The sequence below is a fragment of the Balaenoptera borealis genome (assembly GCF_965194805.1).
Source record: "Balaenoptera borealis genome assembly, chromosome: 13".
NCBI classification, from domain to species: domain Eukaryota; kingdom Metazoa; phylum Chordata; class Mammalia; order Artiodactyla; family Balaenopteridae; genus Balaenoptera; species Balaenoptera borealis.
In genome coordinates this window covers 27,738,971-27,761,521 of record NC_138870.1, presented here as the reverse complement: position 1 = coordinate 27,761,521, position 22,551 = coordinate 27,738,971, and the positions used below count along the sequence as shown (strand labels likewise).

The 22,551-nt window shown below is 38.6% G+C and overlaps 1 protein-coding gene across 9 annotated transcripts in view; it reads right to left on the bottom strand.

Annotated features, from left to right (window-relative positions):
* Nucleotides 1-22,551, bottom strand: part of BICD1 (BICD cargo adaptor 1) — a 220,707-nt gene that overhangs the window by 69,954 nt on the left and 128,202 nt on the right. For all 9 annotated transcript variants that reach the window (XM_082352131.1, XM_082352133.1, XM_082352137.1 and 6 more), the window contains exon 3: nt 1,035-1,187. In XM_082352131.1, the coding sequence (XP_082208257.1) occupies nt 1,035-1,187 (153 nt within the window). The remainder of the gene's footprint in view (nt 1-1,034; nt 1,188-22,551) is intronic.

Below are 22,551 nucleotides of genomic sequence, written 5' to 3'. Positions count from 1 at the left end.
TTTTGGAATTTTCTGGAATTTCTTTTCTTTTTTTAGAATATTTTCAGTCTGTGGTTGGTTGAAACTACAAACACAGAACGCATAGTTATGAAGGGCTGACTGAAACAGTTCCTGGAAGGAGATACCAACTTGGGAAGGGAGAGAAGTGGAAGCATACAACTGGGCTGCCCTCTAAGTTGACAGAGGGCAAGAATCCTACCCTCTGGATTCTGGTGCCTCTGTAGCCTAGCACAGTGCCTGGCACAGTTTGATGACCTGATCTGAGAGGTTATAACAGCGTTGAGACCAGAATAGGGTTGTGGTTGAGGCACTACTTTTGAAAAGACCTTGAAATCCAGTCCACCTTTGCTTAACTACCTATGAATTTTATTCATAAATAAATTCTACCAAAAATACAGATTCAAGAATGCTATTACTAACAACTATAACAAACCACAATGCAAACTGATCAGGAAAATTCAGCAATTAAGCTATCTAAGTCTCATTACCCACAAAATTATTTAAATGTACGCATGCAATCTTTTTAGTCAGCTTACAGCAGAATAAAGAAATCAGGCCTTTTTTTTTTCTTATAATGTTTGTACTGATTTATATTTCATAATCCCCTTCCTTGTATGATTTGAAAGCAGTTTACAGAGAGAGAGAGAGAGAGAGAGATTGATAGAGATTGCAGGGAAACCTTAAGCTTGTATTACAAAACAAGCTTATAAACCCAGGTTTTAATGAGAAGTCAGCCAGTTAAACTGATTACAATACATTTAACTTACTCCAGAAATAAATTAACATAGAGCTAAAGTATAAAATAAGATTTTTCTTATCCAATAAAGCTTTTTGGTAATTATACTACTTCTAGGTTTGCCTTTTAAATTTAGCTGAAATAGGAGGGTTGGGAAATTTCAGCATATAATTAATGTTGGGAGACTGAGGCAAATTTCGACAGTTTCTTTCCTGATAAATAAAGAGAAGATTTAACCTTAATGGTCAGAAGGTGTAGATCCATATGGAGTGTAACCAAAAATCTTCTTAAACCTCACCTGGTTCTGCTTTAATGTGGACACCAGTTTCTGCAGCGTGATGTTTTCCTCTTCTAGTTCAGTATAGTCCTGAAGGAGGCGGGCCTCTCGGAATTTATATTCTCGGATTTCATCCTTCATCCGTATTCTTTGTAGCTCCACCATCTCATTGTTCTGAAACAAGAGAATAAACAGTAAATACAAAACTTTCTTATTCTAGATTTTATGAAGTGTAGATAAAGTCTTGGTAGCTAAAAATAATAATAAAAACATCTCATGGAGTGTAAATCGGTACCACCTTTTTTTGAATAAGAATTTAATGGTATCTGTCAAACTTTAAAAGCACATACACATGACCCAGCAATTCTACAACTAAAAATCATTCTTAAGCATATTTTCTTAGAGGTAAATAAAAAAGAAAAATAAATTCATGTATATTTACACAAAGAATTGGAAACAGTCTAAATGTTTGCTAATGGGGGAACAATGAAATAAATTATCATACATCCTTTAGTGAAGCATTATAAAATTATTTAAAAGAATGAGAAGAAAGGAATGAGGAGGAGCTTTATGTACTAAAATGTAAAGAGAGCCACAATACATTATGAAATATAAAAGAAAGTTATAGATTAGTATGCATACAATACCAACTTTCCAAACTCCGGGGGATCCCTCTGCAAGTTTCAAAATCTTCCAACTAAGCCACGTGGTCTAATCCTGGCTTGGTCCAGACACTCTGGCCTCAGTCACCTGGCTTCAGCCACAGAAGCTTCCTTCTGCCCCCTACCACGTTGGACTTGGCCGCTCATTCCTGCCTTCAGGCTTTTTCACTCCCCCTCCCCGACTCCCTGTCTCCAGATCAAGGTTTCTTAGCCTCATCTGCGCCATGACTCTCTTTGACAACATGGTGAAGCCGATGGAGCTCTTCTCAGAATATTTTAAAGGGCACTGAAAGAGTTCAGAACCTCCCATGCCAACATATGCCACTTTGGTATATTGATTATTTTGAGCTGAAGGCACTTGAGAAACAGCAGATGCAGGAAGGGCTCTCTGCCCTCCCCCTTTCTACCTAAAAGCAGGACATGAAATTTCCCCTGAGAAAAGTGCCCTTCCTATACCAGGAAGAGAACGTTCTTATCACCAGAGACTGGGAATCGATGCTGAAATGGACCTGTACAAACACACCTCCTAAAATGATCTTCCATTAGTTTCCCCCATTTAGTTCCTAGTCACTGTTCCACAATATACGGCCCCTAGACCAAGCTCCTTTGTCCTGTCACATCCCCACAATTTATCCTTCTTTGTGTAAAAAGGTATACAAGCTTTTGGGCCTAATGACTTCTGGTCTTCATTTTCCTTTTGAAGACTCCCATGTACTTGTAAAAAAATTAAATAAATTTGTATGCTTTTTTTCTTATTAATCTGTTTAATGTCAGTTTAATTCTTCATCCCAGTCACAGAACCCAAGAGGGTAGAAGGAAATCTTCCTCCCTTACAGTGTAAAAGAGAAGATTACAAAGGACACTGATTATGTTCAAATTAAGTTAATATAATATTTTACAAAATTATGATATGGTAATCAGGTAGATTATTATGGTAGTGGCCCCCAATTAATCACATTTCCCTGTGGCCACACGTGGTGGAGTCTGAAGTCAACCCTGAACTGGCCTCTCTGACTTGCTTTGACCCACAAAATGCAGTGGAAGCTTTAGCTTGGAAGGCTAAAGGCCTTCCTTTAGGAAGGCCTTGTAGGGACTTCCCTGGTGGTCCAGTGGTTAAGACTCCGCACTCCCAATGCAGAGGGCCTGGGTTTGATCCCTGGTCAGGGAACTAGATCCCGCATGCCGCAACTAAAAGATCCCACATGCCACAACTAAGACATGGCACAGCTAAATAAATAAGTAAATAAGAGGCCTTGTAGCTCTTGTTCTTTCTCTCTTGGAACACTGCCACCATGTGAAGAAGCCCAGGCTAGCCTGCTGGAGCACGTGGCCCAGCCCATAGTCAGCACAAGCTGCCAGGCAGGGGAGTAAAACATCTTGAACTCTTTGGCTCAGTTGAGCTGCCAGATGATGGCTGCCACATGAGTGACCCCATGTTAGTTTGTAAGAACTGCCCAGCTGAGTGGAGCTCAAATAGCTGACTCACAGAATCATGGGGTATTATTTTAAGCCCTTAAATTTGGGGTGATTTGCTACACAGTAACATGTAACTGATACAGTAATACATGTGCTTCTTTATTAGCAGAATGTATACTCAGATCTAGTGGCAGATCTAAGAAATACCATAATTTCAAAGAAATGATGATATTTCAAGATCCTGCAAGAACTTCAATGTGATATGAAAATACTGATCACAAAGTAACAGGTGCTGCTAATGCTACTGAAGTTTGTGGCCTACATTCAAATGGAAGAAAATGCTAAATTTTTAGTCTGAGTGTAGAGAAAATGGAGATGTAATTATTTTTCCCTCCAAGGTTACAGGCTTCCTGAATTCTATCCACAGACTCCCAGGACCCAAGTTAGGAAACTCTTCTGCTTCTATTTGTCATTTAGGTCTCAGTTCAAATGTCATCTCCTCAGAGAGGCCTTCTCTGAACAGCTAATATAAGACAGCTCCCCAACCCCTGCCCTTCAGTCTCCCATCATCCTATATGATTTCCTTCATAGATCAGAATTTTAGCATAGAGTAGATACTCAGAAAACAACTGTTGAAAAATAGCACTAAACATTACTTGAAATTAGTAATTTATTTACCTTTTACACTTTTTACATGTATTAAATTTCCTTTTCCATCTGAATATAATGAACCTTTACTGTAGTGTTTGCCTATGGGTCCCTAATACCCGTCATATTTTAGGCCCTCATAACCATGGAATGAATAACAAAACAGGTATACAAATGGCTAAACACAAAATCTAAAAAAAATCATCGTAAAAATTTATTGTAGGGATTATGGCTTTTTGTCTGTGTTGTTAGAGTGAGGAACAAAGGGAGAACAACACAGTTTGAAATAAACATACCTAAATCTGTGAAATGACTGGACTTATTACAGTTCTTCAATATACTGTCAAGCTATTTAGAGGCAGAAACATTACTTTATTCCCTGCTCCTTGGACAATACTTTGCATATGTGTTCAGTAAGTGTACAATGAAAAATAGTAGAGTATAATATTTTTCTGTTTCTTAAAGGTCTACCATTAACTGAATGGGTGATGTATAGTTATTTAGTTTTCCTTGTTTATATGCATGAACATATGAGGAAGCTAATAAATTGGATGCCAGTCATTTATGTAAAATTATAAACAAAAACGTTAAGATATAAGAGATTCTATAAAATGTGAATATATACAATGTAAAAAATGTTAATGACTACAAACCTTGTTCGTATACACTCAGAATTAATCATAAAACCTTATATAGTAAGATAGTAAATGTCAGGACAAATTTAAGACCATGGCAGAGCTAATGAGGATCACCAGCAAATAAATCATAAAATAGCTAATGAAAACTTCTGACGTTAATTAAGGAAAAGGAAGAGATTGGTGTGGAGACAGGTTAAGTTGAAAGACTCTCTAGCAATAAAACAGACATAAGACCCAGGGGAAGAAAACTGGTCTCATTTATTTTGTTAGAAACCCCCTTTTTTTTAAAGCATTTTTAAAAATTTTATTTATTTATTTATTTATATTTTTGGCTGCATTGGGTCTTTGTTGCTGCGCGCTGGCTTTCTCCAGTTGCGGCGAGTGGGGTCTACTCTTCCTTGCGCTGCTCAGGCTTCTCATTGCGGTGGCTTCTCTTGTTGCGGAGCACGGGCTCTAGGCATGCGGGCTTCAGTAGTTGTGGCACGTGGGCTCAGTAGCTGTGGCTCGCGGGCTCTAGAGCGCAGGCTCAGTAGTTGTGGCGCACGGGCTTAGTTGCTCCGCGGCATGTGGGATCTTCCCAGACCAGGACTCGAACCCGTGTCCCCTGCATTGGCAGGTGGATTCTTAACCACTGCGCAACCAAGGAAGTCCGAAACCCATGTTTATTTTTGAACTGCCAAAGATTAAATTTTATGGGCAGTGTTCTTTGCTTCCATAATAAATTTTTTAAATTTCTATTTTTGTTTTTTGCATACTCATCATACATTTATCTCTGACAATTTTTTTCTTTCTGGGATAAGATGGCGCTGAGCTCTATTAAAAACCCCCACCAAGAATAATGAGAGTGAGAAAAATAAAGCATGAGAGAAAGGGGAGAAAATGGCACAACCAGGAGATACTCTAGCCTTTCGCCTCCAGAGACCTGAGCCCCAGCTTCTCCTCAGAGGACAGAGGATTCCCTGAAATGTTTGGGGTAGACTATCCTCACAGTTTGCATTGCACTTGAGTATAGCAGCATTCTGAGAGTTTTATTTTAATTAACATTAAGAGGCAACTTCTCTGGTGGTCCAGTGGTTAAGACTGCACACTCCCAATTCAGGGGTCCTGGGTTTGACCCCTTGACCAGGGAACTAGATCCTGCATGCCGCAACGAAGATCCCACTTGCTGCAACTAAGACCCGGCACAGCGAAATAAATAAATAAATAAATAAATAAATATTTTTAAAAAACATTAAGAGGATTTCTTTTTTTATTTTTAAAGATTTATTTATTCATTTTATATTTTATTATTGCTGTGTTGGGTCTTTGTTGCTGCACACGGGCTTTCTCTAGCTGCGGCGAGCGGGGTCTACTCTTCGTTGCAATGTGTGGGCTTCACATTGCGGTGGCTTCTCTTGTTGCAGAGCACGGGCTCCAGGCGCCGCGGGCTTCAGTAGTTGTGGCTCGCGGGCTCTAGAGCGCAGGCTCAGTAATTGTGGCGCACGGGCTTAGTTGCTTCGCGGCATGTGGGATCTTCCTGGACCAGGGCTTGAACCCGTGTTCCCTGCATTGGCAGGCAGATTCTTAACCACTGTGCCACCAGGGAAGTCCTAAGAGGATTTCTTTATGTGGGAATAATAAATTCCCTCTACTATTGGCCAGAAGTAAGAAAATATAAGCACTTATTACCACACAAAGACTAAAGTATAAAAAATAATATAGTGCCTTCCAGTTATACAGCTCTTAGCCTTTTATAACTTAATTATATTCATTGTCATATTAGATCTTACTAATAACTTGTGTGAGCTGGATGTCAGGTCCCTGCCCACAGCTTACTCATCTGTAAAATGGGGATCCTAATACTTAACATTATATGGTAATTGTGAGAATTTAATGATATAACATGAGGAAATGAGCAGAGATGCCAGACACACAGATAATTTCTGTAACACAGTGGAACACATGCTCTTACAGAGAGAGGTTCACACCTAAAGGCTGAGTAATTATTACTATTGCTAATTACTCCTGGGTGAGTCAGGAAAAGCTTTATAAAGTAAGTAACATTTGAGTAGAACCTTGAAGGACAGGTAGAGTTGACTAAATGGGTAAAGAGGTGGATGGACTTTCCAGCCAGAGGTTAAACTTTTGAACAAAAGGAGAGTTCTATTTGTTTGAGGGCAATGCTAAAATAGCCAATAGCCAGACTGAGCATTTCCTTAGGGCACCAGTGAAGCTGGAGCACTGAGAGAGAGAGAAAGAGAAGAGAGAAATTCAGAAAAATCTAGAAAATAGCCAATTATTTTCAGCTTATGTCTACATTTGGTGTTATTTCATAAAATAAAATGTTAAATTACAGTCTAGTGTGGTTAACCTATGAGGTAGTAGGAGGAACCAAAATATTTACAGTGCTTGGAAGCTTTCAAGTTCTTAACCAGTCTGTGGTTTAGGAAACAGTGCAGTTGGGTGTGGCTGGAGCAAAGTAACTTGAGATAGATTTGCAGGAAATTCTACATTAAAAAAGGAATTTGGGAACCATCAAAGTCTTTTAAACAAAGTAGCCATGTAATCAGACCTATGTTTTGAAAAGTCACTCTGAGAGTTGGGAGGGTGGACAGAGAACAAGCTAAGCAGCCCCCTAACTTGAGGAAAAGGATGAGGAATTTTGAGGGACATCTCAGGATGAACAGGACTTAGTCACTGATTGATGTAATAATAAATGAAAAAAAAAAAAAAGAAGATGAAGAGCAAAAAACAATGGCCTAATAAGGATAAAAGTATCAAAATGGAGTTGTAAGAAAGGAAGAAATTTTACAATAAAGTTAATGTGAGAGTTAAAGATGTGTCTTATTAATAATTACAGGTAGTGTTAATTTGGATAGTCAAACCAGGAATTTCTGGATCTGTGAATGGAGTGAAGGAAGACAGATGGAGAAGGGAAAGGATGGGGTATGCAGTACTGACTTTCTCACTTCTCTCCTAGAGAGTTGCCACTGCTGGCCAGTTCTGGCACTTTAAGACCATAGTATTTATTTTCCTTCTTTTGGCCAAAGATCAACTCTTCTCTTGCTGGTGAGAGGAGTGGACCATAGTTCTTGCCTGACCTCTCAGGTCCTCAGCGTCCTCAACTCAGGTGATCTACTCTCTAACCCACATTACCAATAACTTACCTCCTATTCTTCCAAATCATCTCCAGTTCTCCCAACCCAGCCATTCTTCCACCTCATCAAGGTTTGCTATCCTTCAATCTCCAACTTGCTCATTATCTGCAACCCTGGGTTTTCACTTCCCTCCTTACCCAGGTTTGATTCTACTGGGTTGGCCAAAAAGTGTGTTCAGGTTTTCTGTAAAATCTTATGGAGAACCCAAACGAACTTTTCGGCCAACCCAATACTATCATCACATACTTACTGTCTTGCAAACACATGATAGAGCCTAACTTTCTGCCTTGTTATGCCCAAAGCTAAACAGAACTGGAGAAAATACAAATCTATGCCACATGGTTTCAATTACAACTCACAAAGAGGTAGTGGAATGTAGTGGTGAAGAGTCCAGACTCGGAACCAAACTTCCCTGGACTCAAACCCCTACTCCAACACTTAGTAACTCTGGCCAAAGTTACTAATTCTCCATGCCTGTTTCTTTTCCTGTCGGGAATAATCTCCAGGTGTTGTTATGTGGATCAGAATGGTGCCTAATAGGAGTGGTGAAGTCCTGAATCTCCAACAGGCCTTTGGCACTGTCTAGTGATCATACCGTATATCCACAGTGTAGTTAAGTTTCCTACTTCTTTCTTCATACTATCAGTCTCTTCTCTCCCTGAGAATCTTGTCTCATATTTACTTGGGGTGGGGGTGGAGCAGAAGGAGGTATGGCTCCTATTCCCATTCCCGTTACTTTCTTCTAATCAATCAATCAATACTTTATACAGTTTTTTTTTTTTAATTTTATTTATTTATTTATTTATTTATGGCTGTGTTGGATCTTCGTTTCTGTGCGAGGGCTTTCTCTAGTTGTGGCAAGCGGGGGCCACTCTTCATCGCGGTGTGCGGGCCTCTCACTATCGCGGCCTCTCCTGTTGCGGAGCACAGGCTCCAGACGCGCAGGCTCAGTAATTGTGGCTCATGGGCCCAGTTGCTCCGCGGCATGTGGGATCTTCCAGACCAGGGCTCGAACCCGCGTCCCCTGCATTGGCAGGCAGATTCTCAACCACTGCGCCACCAGGGAAGCCTCTTTATACAGTTTAAAGATAGTAAATCCAGTCTTAAAACAAAACTTGACCTTTACATCCATATTTGTTTCTACAGTTATGATCGCCCTTTCTCAATCCATTCCAATAAACACTGAACCTGCCCTTGTCAAAGTCATCAATGACTTGCATTGTTGCCACTGGATTTGGTGGCCACACCTGTGTTTTCCTCTTACTCCACTTCTTTTTTTTTTTTTTAATATTTATTTATATATTTGGCCTTGCCAGGTCTTAGTTGCGGCACGCGGGATCTTCATTGCAGCATGCAGGATCTTTCAGTTGCGGCATGTGTGATCTGGTTCCCTGACCAGGGATTGAACCGGGGCCCCCTGCATTGAGAGCTCGGAGTCTCAGCCACTGGACCACCAGGGAAGTCCCATCCTCTTACCCCACTTCTTCAACAGCGTTTACCACTCCCTCCTTTTTGAAACTCTTTTTCTCCTATTGGCTTTCCAGACATCTAAACTCTAACCTCACTGGCTACTTCTTTGCAGTCCCTTCTGACTTGTTCCCCTCCTTCTCAGCTCAACCTCTACTGTCAAGTGTTCCAAATCTATACTAAGCCCCTCCCTTTTCTGGCTACTCTCCAAAGGCAACCTCATCCAAGCCTCTAGCTTTAAATATACCACCGATATGCTGATGACTCTCGAATCCCCACCAGCGCTAACAGAACCCTATGGGACCTGACTCTTGCCTCACATAAAGTGCTCATCCTGCATCTTTCTCCCAAGGACACATCATGCCCCCGATCCCCGAACTTCTGGTTCTTTAACCATCTCAAGCTGGGTCCTGCTTTAGAGTTCTTGCACCAGCCTGTCTCTTCTGCTTGGATTTCCTTCTCCTTGTTCACATTGTCTGTCTCTTCATTAGGATCTCAACTTAAGTGTCATCTCCACAAGAAGCTTTCCCTGACCACTCAGTCTAAAGTAGCTGCCCAGTCACACTCACATAACCCTGTTTTAATGGTCTGAAAAGTGTTTATCACTATTTGATTTATTTGTTTGCTGGATACTGGCTATTTTTCCTTCACTAGATGTCAGAAGGAACAGATGTCCTTCACTAGTTGTCAGGAATTCATCCCCACAGTACCCCAGAATCCAGGGGAGCCCGTCACTCACGGTAGTTGTATCCCACAGCTAAGACTCATCACTTCCAGCATGAGTTGGACTGGTGGTAATGTGAGGAAAGCTGGGAAGTCTCTGAAGGATGAGCTTAGCTGGGTATAGCCAAAGAAGTACAGGTGTATTGGTACATTTCATATATGTTCATAGACTGGGGAAAAAAAAAAAAAGCACACCTGCAAAGCAGGCCCCAGGTAAAATTCTCCACTATTTAAAAACCCTTTTGGTGACACACATTCTATGCATATTTATAGTTTATCCCATCTCTGTAGAAATTTGTACCAAGAAGAGGGTTCGATAAACATCTCCTACAGACATAGATATATACTATAGGACTGACACGACTTGTTATATTCTCTCTCTTAAGAATGGGTACAATTAATGAGGGACATCAACACTGTGACGTCTCCATGCTATCAGCCAATAATAAGCTGATGGACACTGGGATCTTCTTCCGAAATCATGATAAGGGAAGACCGATTGCTCTATCAGGCAGTCTGTGGGTTTTGCAGTCTTCAGGAGAGCTATCGATGCAGAAAATGAGGTATCCAGAGCACCATACAGGCAGCATCTCCAAGTGCAATCCAGACTTAATAACTGGGAAATAGCTAGGACAAACAAACAAGGTGAGTTTGAAATGTGGCTTAAAACAAACATGCTCAGTGAGAAAAAGGATAAAAAGAGATTTGCCATGGCTGGGAAAGAGTAATAAAGGAGGAGAGGATTACCACTTCAGGACAGCATTGCCCATAGTGAGCTCTGCATTAGGCTAGTTCTGTGCAGGGTTACTAGGAGTTGCTCAAACATAAGTTTAGGAAATATAAGTTAAAGTTACACATGTATTTTTTTCTGCTGGACTTCTCAGAGCCCTTAATATGCTAGCGTGTATTGAGACTTTGTAAGAGTAAGACGTGGTATGCAGCATTTGCTAAATTTTTTTGACTACAAGATCTCTGCCTTTTAAAAGGAGCATTTTGATCAATCCACAGACCAAGTCATTGGAAAATGTTACTCTGAGACAGTAGAAAATGATAGTATATGTACAGCTGACTGGGGTAAACCACCAAGCTCTTTATAGCACAACTCCAGATCCCTTCCAACTGCTGAGGGCTGAATGGATCATCAGATTTAAATAATGGCATAAAATTAAAAGCAAAGAAGTGAATAGATATAAAAATGGGTGAAACAAGATGATCAGGTCCTGACTGGCAATGACTATACAAGAGTAATAAAGCCATAACGAAAGCAAGACTCCGTAATTCTCACTTTGAAGGTATCTGCAAATCTTGTTCTGAAGAAAGCGGCACCATGAAGGGTTAACTATCCTTGACTGAATTTGAAGCAATATCAGCACCTTTCCCATGGGATATCAGCCTCCATTAGAAATCAAGGACCAGACATTTCACAAGCAGTTCACATTTCAATGCCTCATTTCAAACATTTCTCATAAGCAAAATCTTGACAGCAACATAAAATCCGCCCTTGTATTGTAAACATTTGAAACAAATGGCACAAAATAAATAACATATGACTGATTTTCTTATACCCTGATTTATCATTTTTTCCTTCTCTTACTTGTATAAAAAGGACATTAAAATAATAAAGATTTATTCTAAGTAAAAAAATAGCTTAATAAACATTTACATTGCATCTTAGTTGGGTGGAACATGTGTTTTACAGAAAACTTTTTGTGTAAAAATTTTTTTTGGTATCAACTTTATTATGATATAATTCATGTACCTAAAATTCACTCATTTAGAGCATACAATTCAATAGTTTTTAATGTAGTCACAGAGTTGTGACCATCGTCACAATCAATTTTAGAACATTTTCATCACCTCAAAAATAAATTACAGGGAATTCCCTAGTGGCCCAGTGGTTAGGACTCTGCGCTTTCACTGCCCAGGGCACAGGTTCAATCTCTGGTCAGGGAACTCAAATCCCACAAGCTGCTCGACACAGAAAAAAAAAAAAAAAAATCCATGTCCATTTCGTATAAATGGAATCATGTATGTGGTCTTTTGAGACTATGTGTAAGATTTTTAGTAGTTTGGTTATTGCTGATAAAATATCTTTGTTTTGCAAAGTCTATAGACAGTTTTGCTGCAGCATGAATGTATTTCACATGATAATAAGCAAATTGTGCTGGCAGTATCTAGCATATATCAGATCCAGTAATTGAGTTATTATGTTTCACAAAGTAGTATGATCGTTTAAAGTTCACTCAATGGACTGGAAGTTATTTTTTAATCAGTGAAAGTGTGGCTTTGTGACCTGGGTATTGTAACCTGAATACACTGATTTGTTCTGGAATGAGCTTTTGCAGATATAAAATACTGGAATCTTTTCTTCTTTCCATAATCAAACTTGAAGTCAGGAAACCATGACCATTTCCCAAAATAGTCTAGTTACCCCTTGCTTACTTGCTTGATTTTTCTTTTTAAAATTTCTCTTTCTTAAATTTAAAGATGGTAGGACAATTTTTCTTTTCTGATAGTATCTCCTTATAATTATGAATATCCATGCTGCCCTGATTACAAAATTACTATAATAATTTATGAAATGGAAAAGGGAAAAGGGAAATTTAGATAATACATTAAATAGATTTGAAATCTAGATTATGCAGTAAACATCTGAGTTGACAAATATTCCAGAAATAGTTCGATCTCTAGCAAATATCCTTTCACCGCAGCTTCACAGACTTTATTGTGACCTTGCTATAAAGAACGACCTAACCCAACAAGCATCAACAGTCTCAAAATCATTCATTATAATAATTAACTTTACTGCCTATCACCATGGGAACACACTATATAAAGATGTTTAATGAGAAGAAATACCATGAAAGGGAAAGAAGTGATCAAAAATGGAAGTAATGGTATGCACTTAAAGTGATTTTTTTAAAAGTGGAAGTGAACATTGAAATAAAGAAAAATTTAGAGGGATGAGAAAGGAGAAGGGATTGAAAATGACAAAATGCGAGATAAGTATCATGAGGAAAAAAGGCTGAACAGAAAGTGGGAGTATTGATATAATTTATAACTTGATTGGAAGATACAAGTTAACCCCTTAAGGGACTAAAGGTCATTAGAGACACTATTTTTGTTTATTCCTTAGGTATGTGCATATAGTAGAGGCTGACCGACTGGTTATTCATCCAGATAGTTTCTGAAACTTTTACAGGATATCTGGCTGGTCTGACTTGGTTGTTTATTTTTATTACTACAAAACACCTTTATTATCCAGGAAACAAAGTTTAGCCCAAACATTGGTAATAAAGAAAGCTTAAACTAACAGTGAATATAGTTACTCAAATTAACTCTTCAATATATGGAATAGTATAAAAAATAACAGCTTCAGAGAAGCAGCTATTTTACAAAGAGGTGGGTGTTAGAGTAAAAATAGTTCTGGACATGGACCTGGATTTGAATGCTGTCTTACACCAAAAAATTTCCAGGACTTTCAGTTTTCTCACCTCTGAAAACAGAAAAATAGGGAGTTCCCTGGCAGTCCAGTGGTTAGGACTCCGCTGCAGTGGGTACGGGTTCAACCTCTGGTCAGGGAACTAAGATTGCGCAAGCTGCATGGCGTGGCCAAAAAGTAAATAAATAAATAAAAATTAAAAATAAAACAGAAATATAGCTTTCTACTCAACTCCAGAGTCGTCAGAAATAAATGAGAAAACATTTCTAAAAGCACTTTGTAAATTGTAATGAGCCCTCCTACATCCTCATTAAGAGGTAGTTTTTAAAAAGTCAGTTAAAAGCTTTTGTGGGACTTCCCTCGCAGTCCAGTGGTTAAGACTCCGCGCTTCCACTGCAGGGGACTAAGATCCCGCATGCCGCATGGTGTGGCCAAAAAACAAAAACAAAAACAAAACAACAAGAAAAACAAAACAAACAAAAAAAGCTTTTGTAGGACAGTGTTGGAGATCCTTCAGAATGTTCTTTATCATTAACCATTTGAAGATTCTTTGAAAAAACAGTCAACACGTAGACATGCTTCTAGCTCATCATATGAATAATTTAAGATGAGGAGGGCTTCCCTGGTGGTGCAGTGGTTAAGAATCCGCCTGCCAATGCAGGGGACACGGGTTCGAACCCTGGTCCGGGAAGATCCCACATGCCGCGGAGCAACTAAGCCCGTGCACCACAACTACTGAGCCTGCGCTCTAGAGCCCGTGTGCCACAACTACTGAGCCCACGTGCTACAACTACCAAAGCCTGCGTTCCTAGAGCACATGCTCTGCAACAAGAGAAGCCAACGCAATGAGAAGACCGCATACTGCAGTGAAGAGTAGCCCCCACTCGCCACAGCTAGAGAAAGACCACGCAGCTATGAAGACTCAGTGCAGCCAAAAATAAATAAATAAAAATTAAAAAAAAAAAAGATGAGGAGATACTGATTTCAGAGCCAGATATTATAAAAATATATGCAGTGAGTAAAAAATCTCACTCCCAACTTGTCCCACCCCTCAACCCCCAACCCACTGTTCTTAGTAGCTTATGTATACTTTCAGAGTTCCTTTACATGTTGCTTATTTTCAAACTTTATCTATAGAGCCAACTTATTCCCACATGAAAATGAACATGGTTAACACAATTATATAATGGACTAATCATAACAAAATTATTTTATTTATATATGTGGATGTATATGTGGTATATATATACATATATATCACATACACCACGTCTAGTGATACACATACATATCACTAGAATCTGTATCTCATATAGCATTCTTCAGTTACAAGCCAGAATTTATTTATTTAATAAGCACTTAAATAATGTTTACAATGCACCAAGACCATTCTAAGCATTTTAGAAATATAAAACTCTTTTAACCTTTTAACCCACATGACAATTCTATGAGCTGTAAAATCCCATTTTACAGCTAGGCTAACTGAGGCATGGGTAGGTTATATAATGATTTCCCCAAAGTTCAAGAATAAGCACAGAAAAAAAAAAAAAAAAAGAATAAGCGCAGAGTCAGGAGTCCAATCTAGAACACATGTTCTTAACCACTAAGCCCTGCTTCCTTAAAAATGGCTTATTAAAGTGAATTATTGCTTGAATGGATGTAGCCATCCATCCATTCAAGATTATTGTAAATTCTCTCTTTACATTATAGTTTCCTTCTCTTTATGAAATAAGGAATGAATAGAAATACAAATGCTTTAGTAAATTTGCCCCAGTGTATAATAAGTTAGTGGGTGCTATTTCTGAAAAATAAATTATTTTATTGTTTTCAATACATAACTTCTTGCAAAATTTCCTCAGAACTGATTCTGGAGATAATGATGTAATATTAGCAAGAGGTGCCCACATTTTGAACACTCATTGCCTATTAAGTTTCATAGGTAAAAGCTCTCATTGCAAAGACAAAGCGGTAGCTTTTACTCTGACTATTACACTGTTTCCAGAATCTTTCCCCTATGAAGGCTTTTGATATTCTGGATCTGTGAGTACTACAGGCTAACTAATGCTACAGGAATCCAGTTGTATATGTGCTTATTAAAATGTAAGTTCCAAACCCTGAAGTATTGATCTATCTTAAGTTGACTGGCATTCTGATTTCAACAATTATATTAAAAGTCTAAGAAATTCCAAGATGTATCTTTTAGGTAATTATTAAAGGTGATCAATTTTCTACCTTTACAATCTGCATTAAAGTTTCAAAAAGAACTCTCCTTACCAACATCTTCCTGGTATTGGCTTTCCCCCTTGTTTTGAAATAAGTGCAAACTGAACTTTAGAATAACCTAGAGAAAGGAATTTTGGCATGGCAGGAGTGATAATTTGAGAGATAGGTGAAAACCTAGGTAGTGAAATTTAAAAGTGATAAGGTCCAGGTGAGAGGGAAGCAATACTAGCAAAGAAAATGGACTATTGTGTAAGGTTGGGGTTAATCTGTAGTTAAAGGTCATTCTTAGCTCATCTCCAGGGATCACAGACATCTGTGACTGACCCTGGACCCTGATAGGATGAAATGGAGTAACTAGTGACTTACAATGTGCTGCTTAAATCTGAAACTCCCTTGACACACACTCTATTAGTTTGTCTACATTATTTATAGAAAATCTAAAGGTTGATGATTGGTACTTGGCTCCATAGTTTATATTGTCTAATTTTAGCTATAAGAGCAGCCAGGTATAAAAGACTCTTCTGTAAACTTCCCTGAAAACAGGTATCTTGCGTGTATCTTAGTTGTTCACAACATGAACACAAGACACATCAGGTGGTATTAAGAAAGGGCCTTGGGGCTTCCCTGGTGGCGCAGTGGTTGAGAATCTGCCTGCTAATGCAGGAGACACGGGTGCGAGCCCTGGTCTGGGAAGATCCCACATACCGTGGAGCAACTGGGCCCGTGAGCCACAACTACTGAGCCTGCGCGTCTGGAGCCTGTGCTCCGCAACAAGAGAGGCCGCGACAGTGAGAGGCCTGCGCACCGCGATGAAGAGTGGCTCCCACTTGCCACAACTAGAGAAAGCCCTCGCACAGAAATGAAGATCCAACACAGCCATAAATAAATAAATTTAAAAATAAAAAATAAAAAATAAAAAATTAAAAAAAAAATAAATTAAAAAAAAAAAAAAAAAGAAAGGGTCTTGGAGCTGTGTCTCGAAGTGTCAGACCTCTGTCTGCTTGTTTCCTCTTCCTGCTGGAGGGACAGCAGAATAAGCCACCCCAGCATATGCCATTTTGGCATGTGGATTATTCTGAGCTGAAGACATTGGGGTCCAGCATACTTAGGAGGAGCTTTTTACCTCCCTCTTAATTGTCTAAAAGAATTTAGATCCGAGGCCTGTACCAGGAAGAGAGCTATTACCAGATATAACTTTTTATATCAGAAAGACTTGTCTGCGTGGCATGGCAAACATTTGTTTACCAAACATTTGCTCTTCTCAGCTTCTGTGAATTGTCTTCCTCTCCTTTGAAGTTCCAGACCCCCTACTTCCTCCTTCTTAGCTCAGGATTGTACATAAGTCTCGATTACCTGGCCGCTGGGAAGTCTCATATTTTATGGGGTCCCCTTATATTTTTCCCCTGTGAATCTGTCTTATGTCAATTTAATTATGAGACCTGCCAAAGAAGCTAGAAAGGGAGAAGGAAAAAGTTTTCTGCCCCTACAAAGTCTTATAACAGTATACCCTTTGGAATCTTGTGAGTCCTTTCAATTATCTGACCCTGTGTAACTGCTCCAACTTCAGTAAGAGCAAACAAAAACAGAAATTGAGGCTAGGAGAGTGGAGTGCAATAATCATAAATTCCAGTAACCATCCAGGAAGACACTACACAGAAGACAAGGTGCAGCCCCCCTCGCTCACACCCCGCACACTCAGATGAGAGTGAGCTGCTCAGTCACCAGAAGGCAGATCATACTAGTCAGTCCTGAAAGGAAACAGAGGTGTCAAGGCTACAAGCTGCATCAGAATTTTTTTGCCTTCCTAGGAGAATATTCTGAGGCATTTTCTTCACACACTCTGTAGCAGTAAGAAACATTTGGAATAGAATATTTTTCTACAAGCTGCATCTTTGCAGATAGACTTCTAAAACCAAATAAAATACTATAAGGCAAGATAAACAAAAGGAATATTTGAATACTACTCTCTTGGCAGAAATTCAGTTTATATTTGAAATATCTGAAAGATATACATACATTGAATAAATATATTCAATAACATTTTTCCTTCTTGGCAGGTGAAGGTAAGTAGATTCTAAGTCTTGTGGTTTTTCTCTCTTACATGAAAATAACTACTGCTTTATTGTCATTACTTATTTTACAATCACTCAAAGTGAATTTTTCAATCAATTATAGTACTATTGAAGTGGGAAATCTTGATTATTTAATGTTTTAAAAAAAGTTGTTTTAGCCGCTTACATATTACTTATCAGAAATAGGAAAGAAATTTCTCGGGCATAAAAAAAGACAGCAAAAGTATGCTATGATTCAACTATATATAACTAATATATAATATTAATTGTTGGTAATTAAATACGGTACAAATAGTTAAATAAAAAGAACTTGTGGTGTATATTTTACTATAATAATGAGTAAACTGAGGCCCAAAGAGATAAAGGAAATTGGGGTAGGTCACAGAAGTAGGAAATGATAGCTCTAGGCTTTGACCCAGGTACCCCAGATCCTAATTCTGAGCTCTTTTCATTAAGACACCCTGGCTTTGTCTCCTGGCTTCTGGCAGAAAGCCAAAGAAAACAGACTGAAACAAAAAGAGTAAAATGTGCAAGGGGGAAACGAAGAGTTCTCTCCAAATCAAAATGAATCCCTCATTTTCTGGGCCTCCAAACTCGGGAAGAGGCTGGGAGCACTGTGAAACAGAGAACTAAGGGGCCGTAGCCTCAAGCTCTGAGTACTATCTTATTTGGCTCAAAGTTTCAAAGGACACTAATTCAGGGAGGAAATCGTGTTTGGGGGATGAAACTCAGAGTCCCATAGAGGAGCTCAAAGGATGGTTTCCCCCCGCCCTGGGAAAGAATTTTGGAAGATGAGTGAGCATCTTCTTTTGGCACCCGATGGTCAGGGGTCACTGCTGAGGAGAGCGCATGAGGGCTTCCGGCTGGTGAGCGACTGGTGTCTACACTGTTCTTGAAGACACGACTGGACACACTTCACACACAGGGTCCTTCTCAGTTTGCAGAGAAGAGAAGCTTTTATATGGAACAAAGTCTAATAAGAAGACCTTTCATAGATACACAAAAGCCAGTGATGTATTTTTCCCTGCCCTGAATTTCAATTAGCATCTTAGGCAACAAACCTGAAAATGACTAACTTAGAAATGTCTGCATTTAGTCTGTGGGCCCAGGCCAAAGAAATATTATAAAATATATATTAAGAATCACTATTAGCCAAATGAACTCAGTGTGTATGTGGGGGGAATATTTCATAAGAGTATTCTGTTGGAGTTTCATATATTTTTAATCTTACCTAAAAACTCCTGATAATTACCTTCTTTGCTTTACCTATTTAACATTTCACTGAGTTACATAGGGAGATAAAATATGTTCCCACTCACCATTTGTTTAATCAAAGTATGTGTGAGATATCTTTGATTCTTTGGTGGTACCTTAGTTATTTAATTCCACTCCTATTAAAGTTTACACTTTCAGTAAAGCTCACATTCTCCAGAAATAATCAGACTGACAGACTTTTAAAATAAGAATTTTTCAGTAAACCAGAACTGCTTTTTGTAAAGAATCAGCCATAACACGAATATGTTATCACTTATATTCAGATTTTGAAGATATATTGTATTATTTTAAATTATCCATATATTTTATTCATCATTATTTTAATATCTTTCATTAGTGAATTGAAGATATAAATCTAAATAATATTTTGGATCAATCACAATTGTAATTTAATATATGCCTGGGGCCCACCATATGACTGGCTTAAAACAAGTCAATTTTAAGCAAACATAAAATTAAATAGCATTTAAAAAAATCAAAGCAAATAGGGGCTTCCCTGGTGGCACAGTGGTTAAGAATCCACCTGCCAATGCAGGGGACATGGGTTCGAGCCCTGGTCCAGGAAGATCCCACATGCCACAGAACAGCTAAGCTTATGTGCCACAGCTACTGAGCCTGCATGCTGCAACTATTGAAGCCCGTGCGCCTAGAACCCGTGCTCCGCAACAAGAGAAGCCACCCCAATGAGAAGCCTGCGCACCGCAACGAAGAGTAGCGCCCGCTCACCGCAACTAGAGAAAGCCTGCGCACAGCAACAAAGACCCAACGCAGCCAAAAATAAATAAAAATAAAATAAATAAATTTATAAAAAGTCAAAGCAAATAATTTTAGTATGTGTTCCTAATAAGTTACTGACCAGTGACTCAGCCGTCAGATTTATGGTGACATTCAGAAGGCAAGTTTAAAGTGTTATAAATCCAGAGAATTTAAAATTTCATCTATAAAACTGTTAGAAATACTAAAATGATGCACTAACTATTTACCTATCTTTGCTGATATGTTTTCTCTATAATTTGTTTCATTCTGGATAATATCAAATCAGAAAGCTGTATAGACTAGTAAAAATGATACTAGTCATTTTTTGCATATGGAGAATATCCTGTTAAATTACTCAACTTATAGTTCCTATATAGTACTTAGGTCTGAAGAGGAATATGCTCTATGTTTTCAGTCTAAGAAGATAATTTACAGTAAAAAAAAACCCCAACAACTCCTACTATCAAAGTCTGGGAGGAAAGCACTCATATTTACACTTCTTAAAAAAAAAATCACAGCAACATTTACTTTAAGTCCAAAATATTATGTATTCATGTCTATTTCCAATATTATGTTTTAAATAAATCTGCCTTTCTAACATGATGTTCGATATTAATATACATTACTATTTAAATCTAGTGACATATTAATTCTAGGGGAAAAGAAATAAATAATGACCACTTGAAGTCATATTATTATTTTCTTTTTTGGCTGCACAGCTTGCAGGATCTTAGTTCCCCGACTAGGGATTGAACCCACACCCTTGGCAGTGAAAGCGTGGAGTCCTAACCACTGGACTGTCAGGGAATTCCCTTGAAGTCATATTATCTATAACAGAGGTTCTCAAAGTGTGGTCCTAGAACCAGCAGCAACAACAACACATGGGAACTTGTCAAAAATGCAAATTCTCAAGCTCCACCACAGGCCTACTGAATCAGAAACTCCAGCCATCTAGGTTTTTTGTTTCTGTTTTTTTGGGTGGTTTTTTTTTTTGGCCATACCATGCAGCTTGTGGGACCTTAGTTCCCCAACCAGGGATTGAACCCAGCCACGGCAGTGAAAGCACTGAATCCTAACCACTAGACCACCATGGAACTCACAGAGATCTGTTTTAACAAGCAATTGTGATGCACACTAGGTTTGACAACCACTGGTCCAGATTAAAAAAATCAATTTACAACAGCTAAAGTCCATCCAGAAAAGAGATGCTCATAGCAGGTTGGTCTATTACCTACTCAATGACATCAACTGCCCAGCACTTACAAATAAATGAATAGGACAGACAAACAAACAATGGAATAAAATAAAGAGCCTAGAAACAGACTCACATTTATATTGAAACTTAATAAACAACAGAGATGTCACTGCAGATCCATAGGGGAAAGATGGGCTAGAAGAAAATTTAGAATATATTTATGACCTTGCAGCAGAGAATTTCTCAAATAAGAAACAAAGATGGCTTACTTGTAGAGAAAAAGACTGATACATTTAACTACATTAAAATTTAATACTTCTATTCTTCCAAGTATCACTTACAATAAAGTAAATGATAAGGCAAGTCTCTAACTAGGAATATACTTCTCACACATATTGACAAAGACTTGTGTTTAGTATTTATTCATTCAACGACTACTCATGGAGTGCCCATTATGTGCCAGACGCTATTATAAGTGCTAGGGATATAGTAAACAACAACAACAAACTAAGACTATCTCTGCTCTCTTGAACTTACATGCCTTGCTTACAATAGACACACACACACACATATATGTATATGTATGTGCATATATATATATGTATATGTATGTGTGTGTGTGTATATATATATGCCCAGAAGAAAGTTTGGAAGACTGGGGACAGGGAGGTCAGGACAAGAGGCGTGTGGATGGATTTACGGTAGTAGTCACACAGTATGGAGATCTTTGTACTGCATATTAACACTTATCGGAAAACATCTACCCTGGAAGAGACACTAAACAACCCAGCAGACAGGATGCCTTAGACAGTTGACACCTGCCAGTCTCTGTCACCAGCAACTCTTGTGCTGACACAATGGAACCATGAAGGTACTGGGATACTGGAGGGTCCTGTCAGTAGATAACAGATTTCAAGCCTCAGGGCCAGGGTTCTCTGGGCAGGGCTTAATTCCCCTGAAGTGACTGAGGTATTATTCATTAACTTCTTGTTCATTCTTCTATCCCAGCTGTGATTATGTTGGATTTTGGACCATAGGTGGTCCCCAAATGTTTTTTAATTGATGGGGTTCAACTGCTGTCCTGGCAGCTACATAAAGGAGCTTTTAAGAGTCAGGTCAAAATTAACAAGGAAATGAATTTTCAGAATGTGGTCCAGTTGCTATCACAATAGATAATTATTATGTTGAAAAGAAAATCATGTTATAAAATTGACAATTTTAGTAAAATTTGAAATTTTTGAAAAACATAATTCCAGGAGTGTTCCTCAGACAAGAAAACCCTCTAGTAGATATGATGCACTTCTGTGATGAAATGACTCTTATCTGCCCTCCCCCCATCCCCCACGGCATTCTATTAAAATGGATTGTTTATGTATGACACAACTATAGGGCTATGATCTTGGAGGGGAAATGACTGATTGCACAGAAATAACCTAAATAGAAATGGTCTCTGTGGTTAGATGAGGAAATCTGTATATACCATTGTTAAAAGTTTAAACCAATTTGTGAAAAGCAATAGAGGATTCTAATAGACTAAGGGTATAAGAATGGACGCACAAATAAATGGAGAGAGATGACATTCTTACTCACCATCCTGCCAAACAAGCTATCAGATATGTGCTTTGGGGCAGGCAACGGTGTACCTTCTTTATACTTTAGAATTCTCTTCTTCACTCTAATTCATTTAAGCCAGAAGTGAAGATGAAAGGGTCTACCCCGAAGCAAACTGCTGACCGAGACTGAAAATTTGCCTAGCAGGACCTCTTCAAAACTGAGGAATGGCACTGTAAGTCTTAATCAACAAAAGAACCAATGGAATGAACTTAAATGTCTTAGTTTATAGTTACCTTTTTTTTTCTCTTTTAACCAAGACACTTGCTTGAG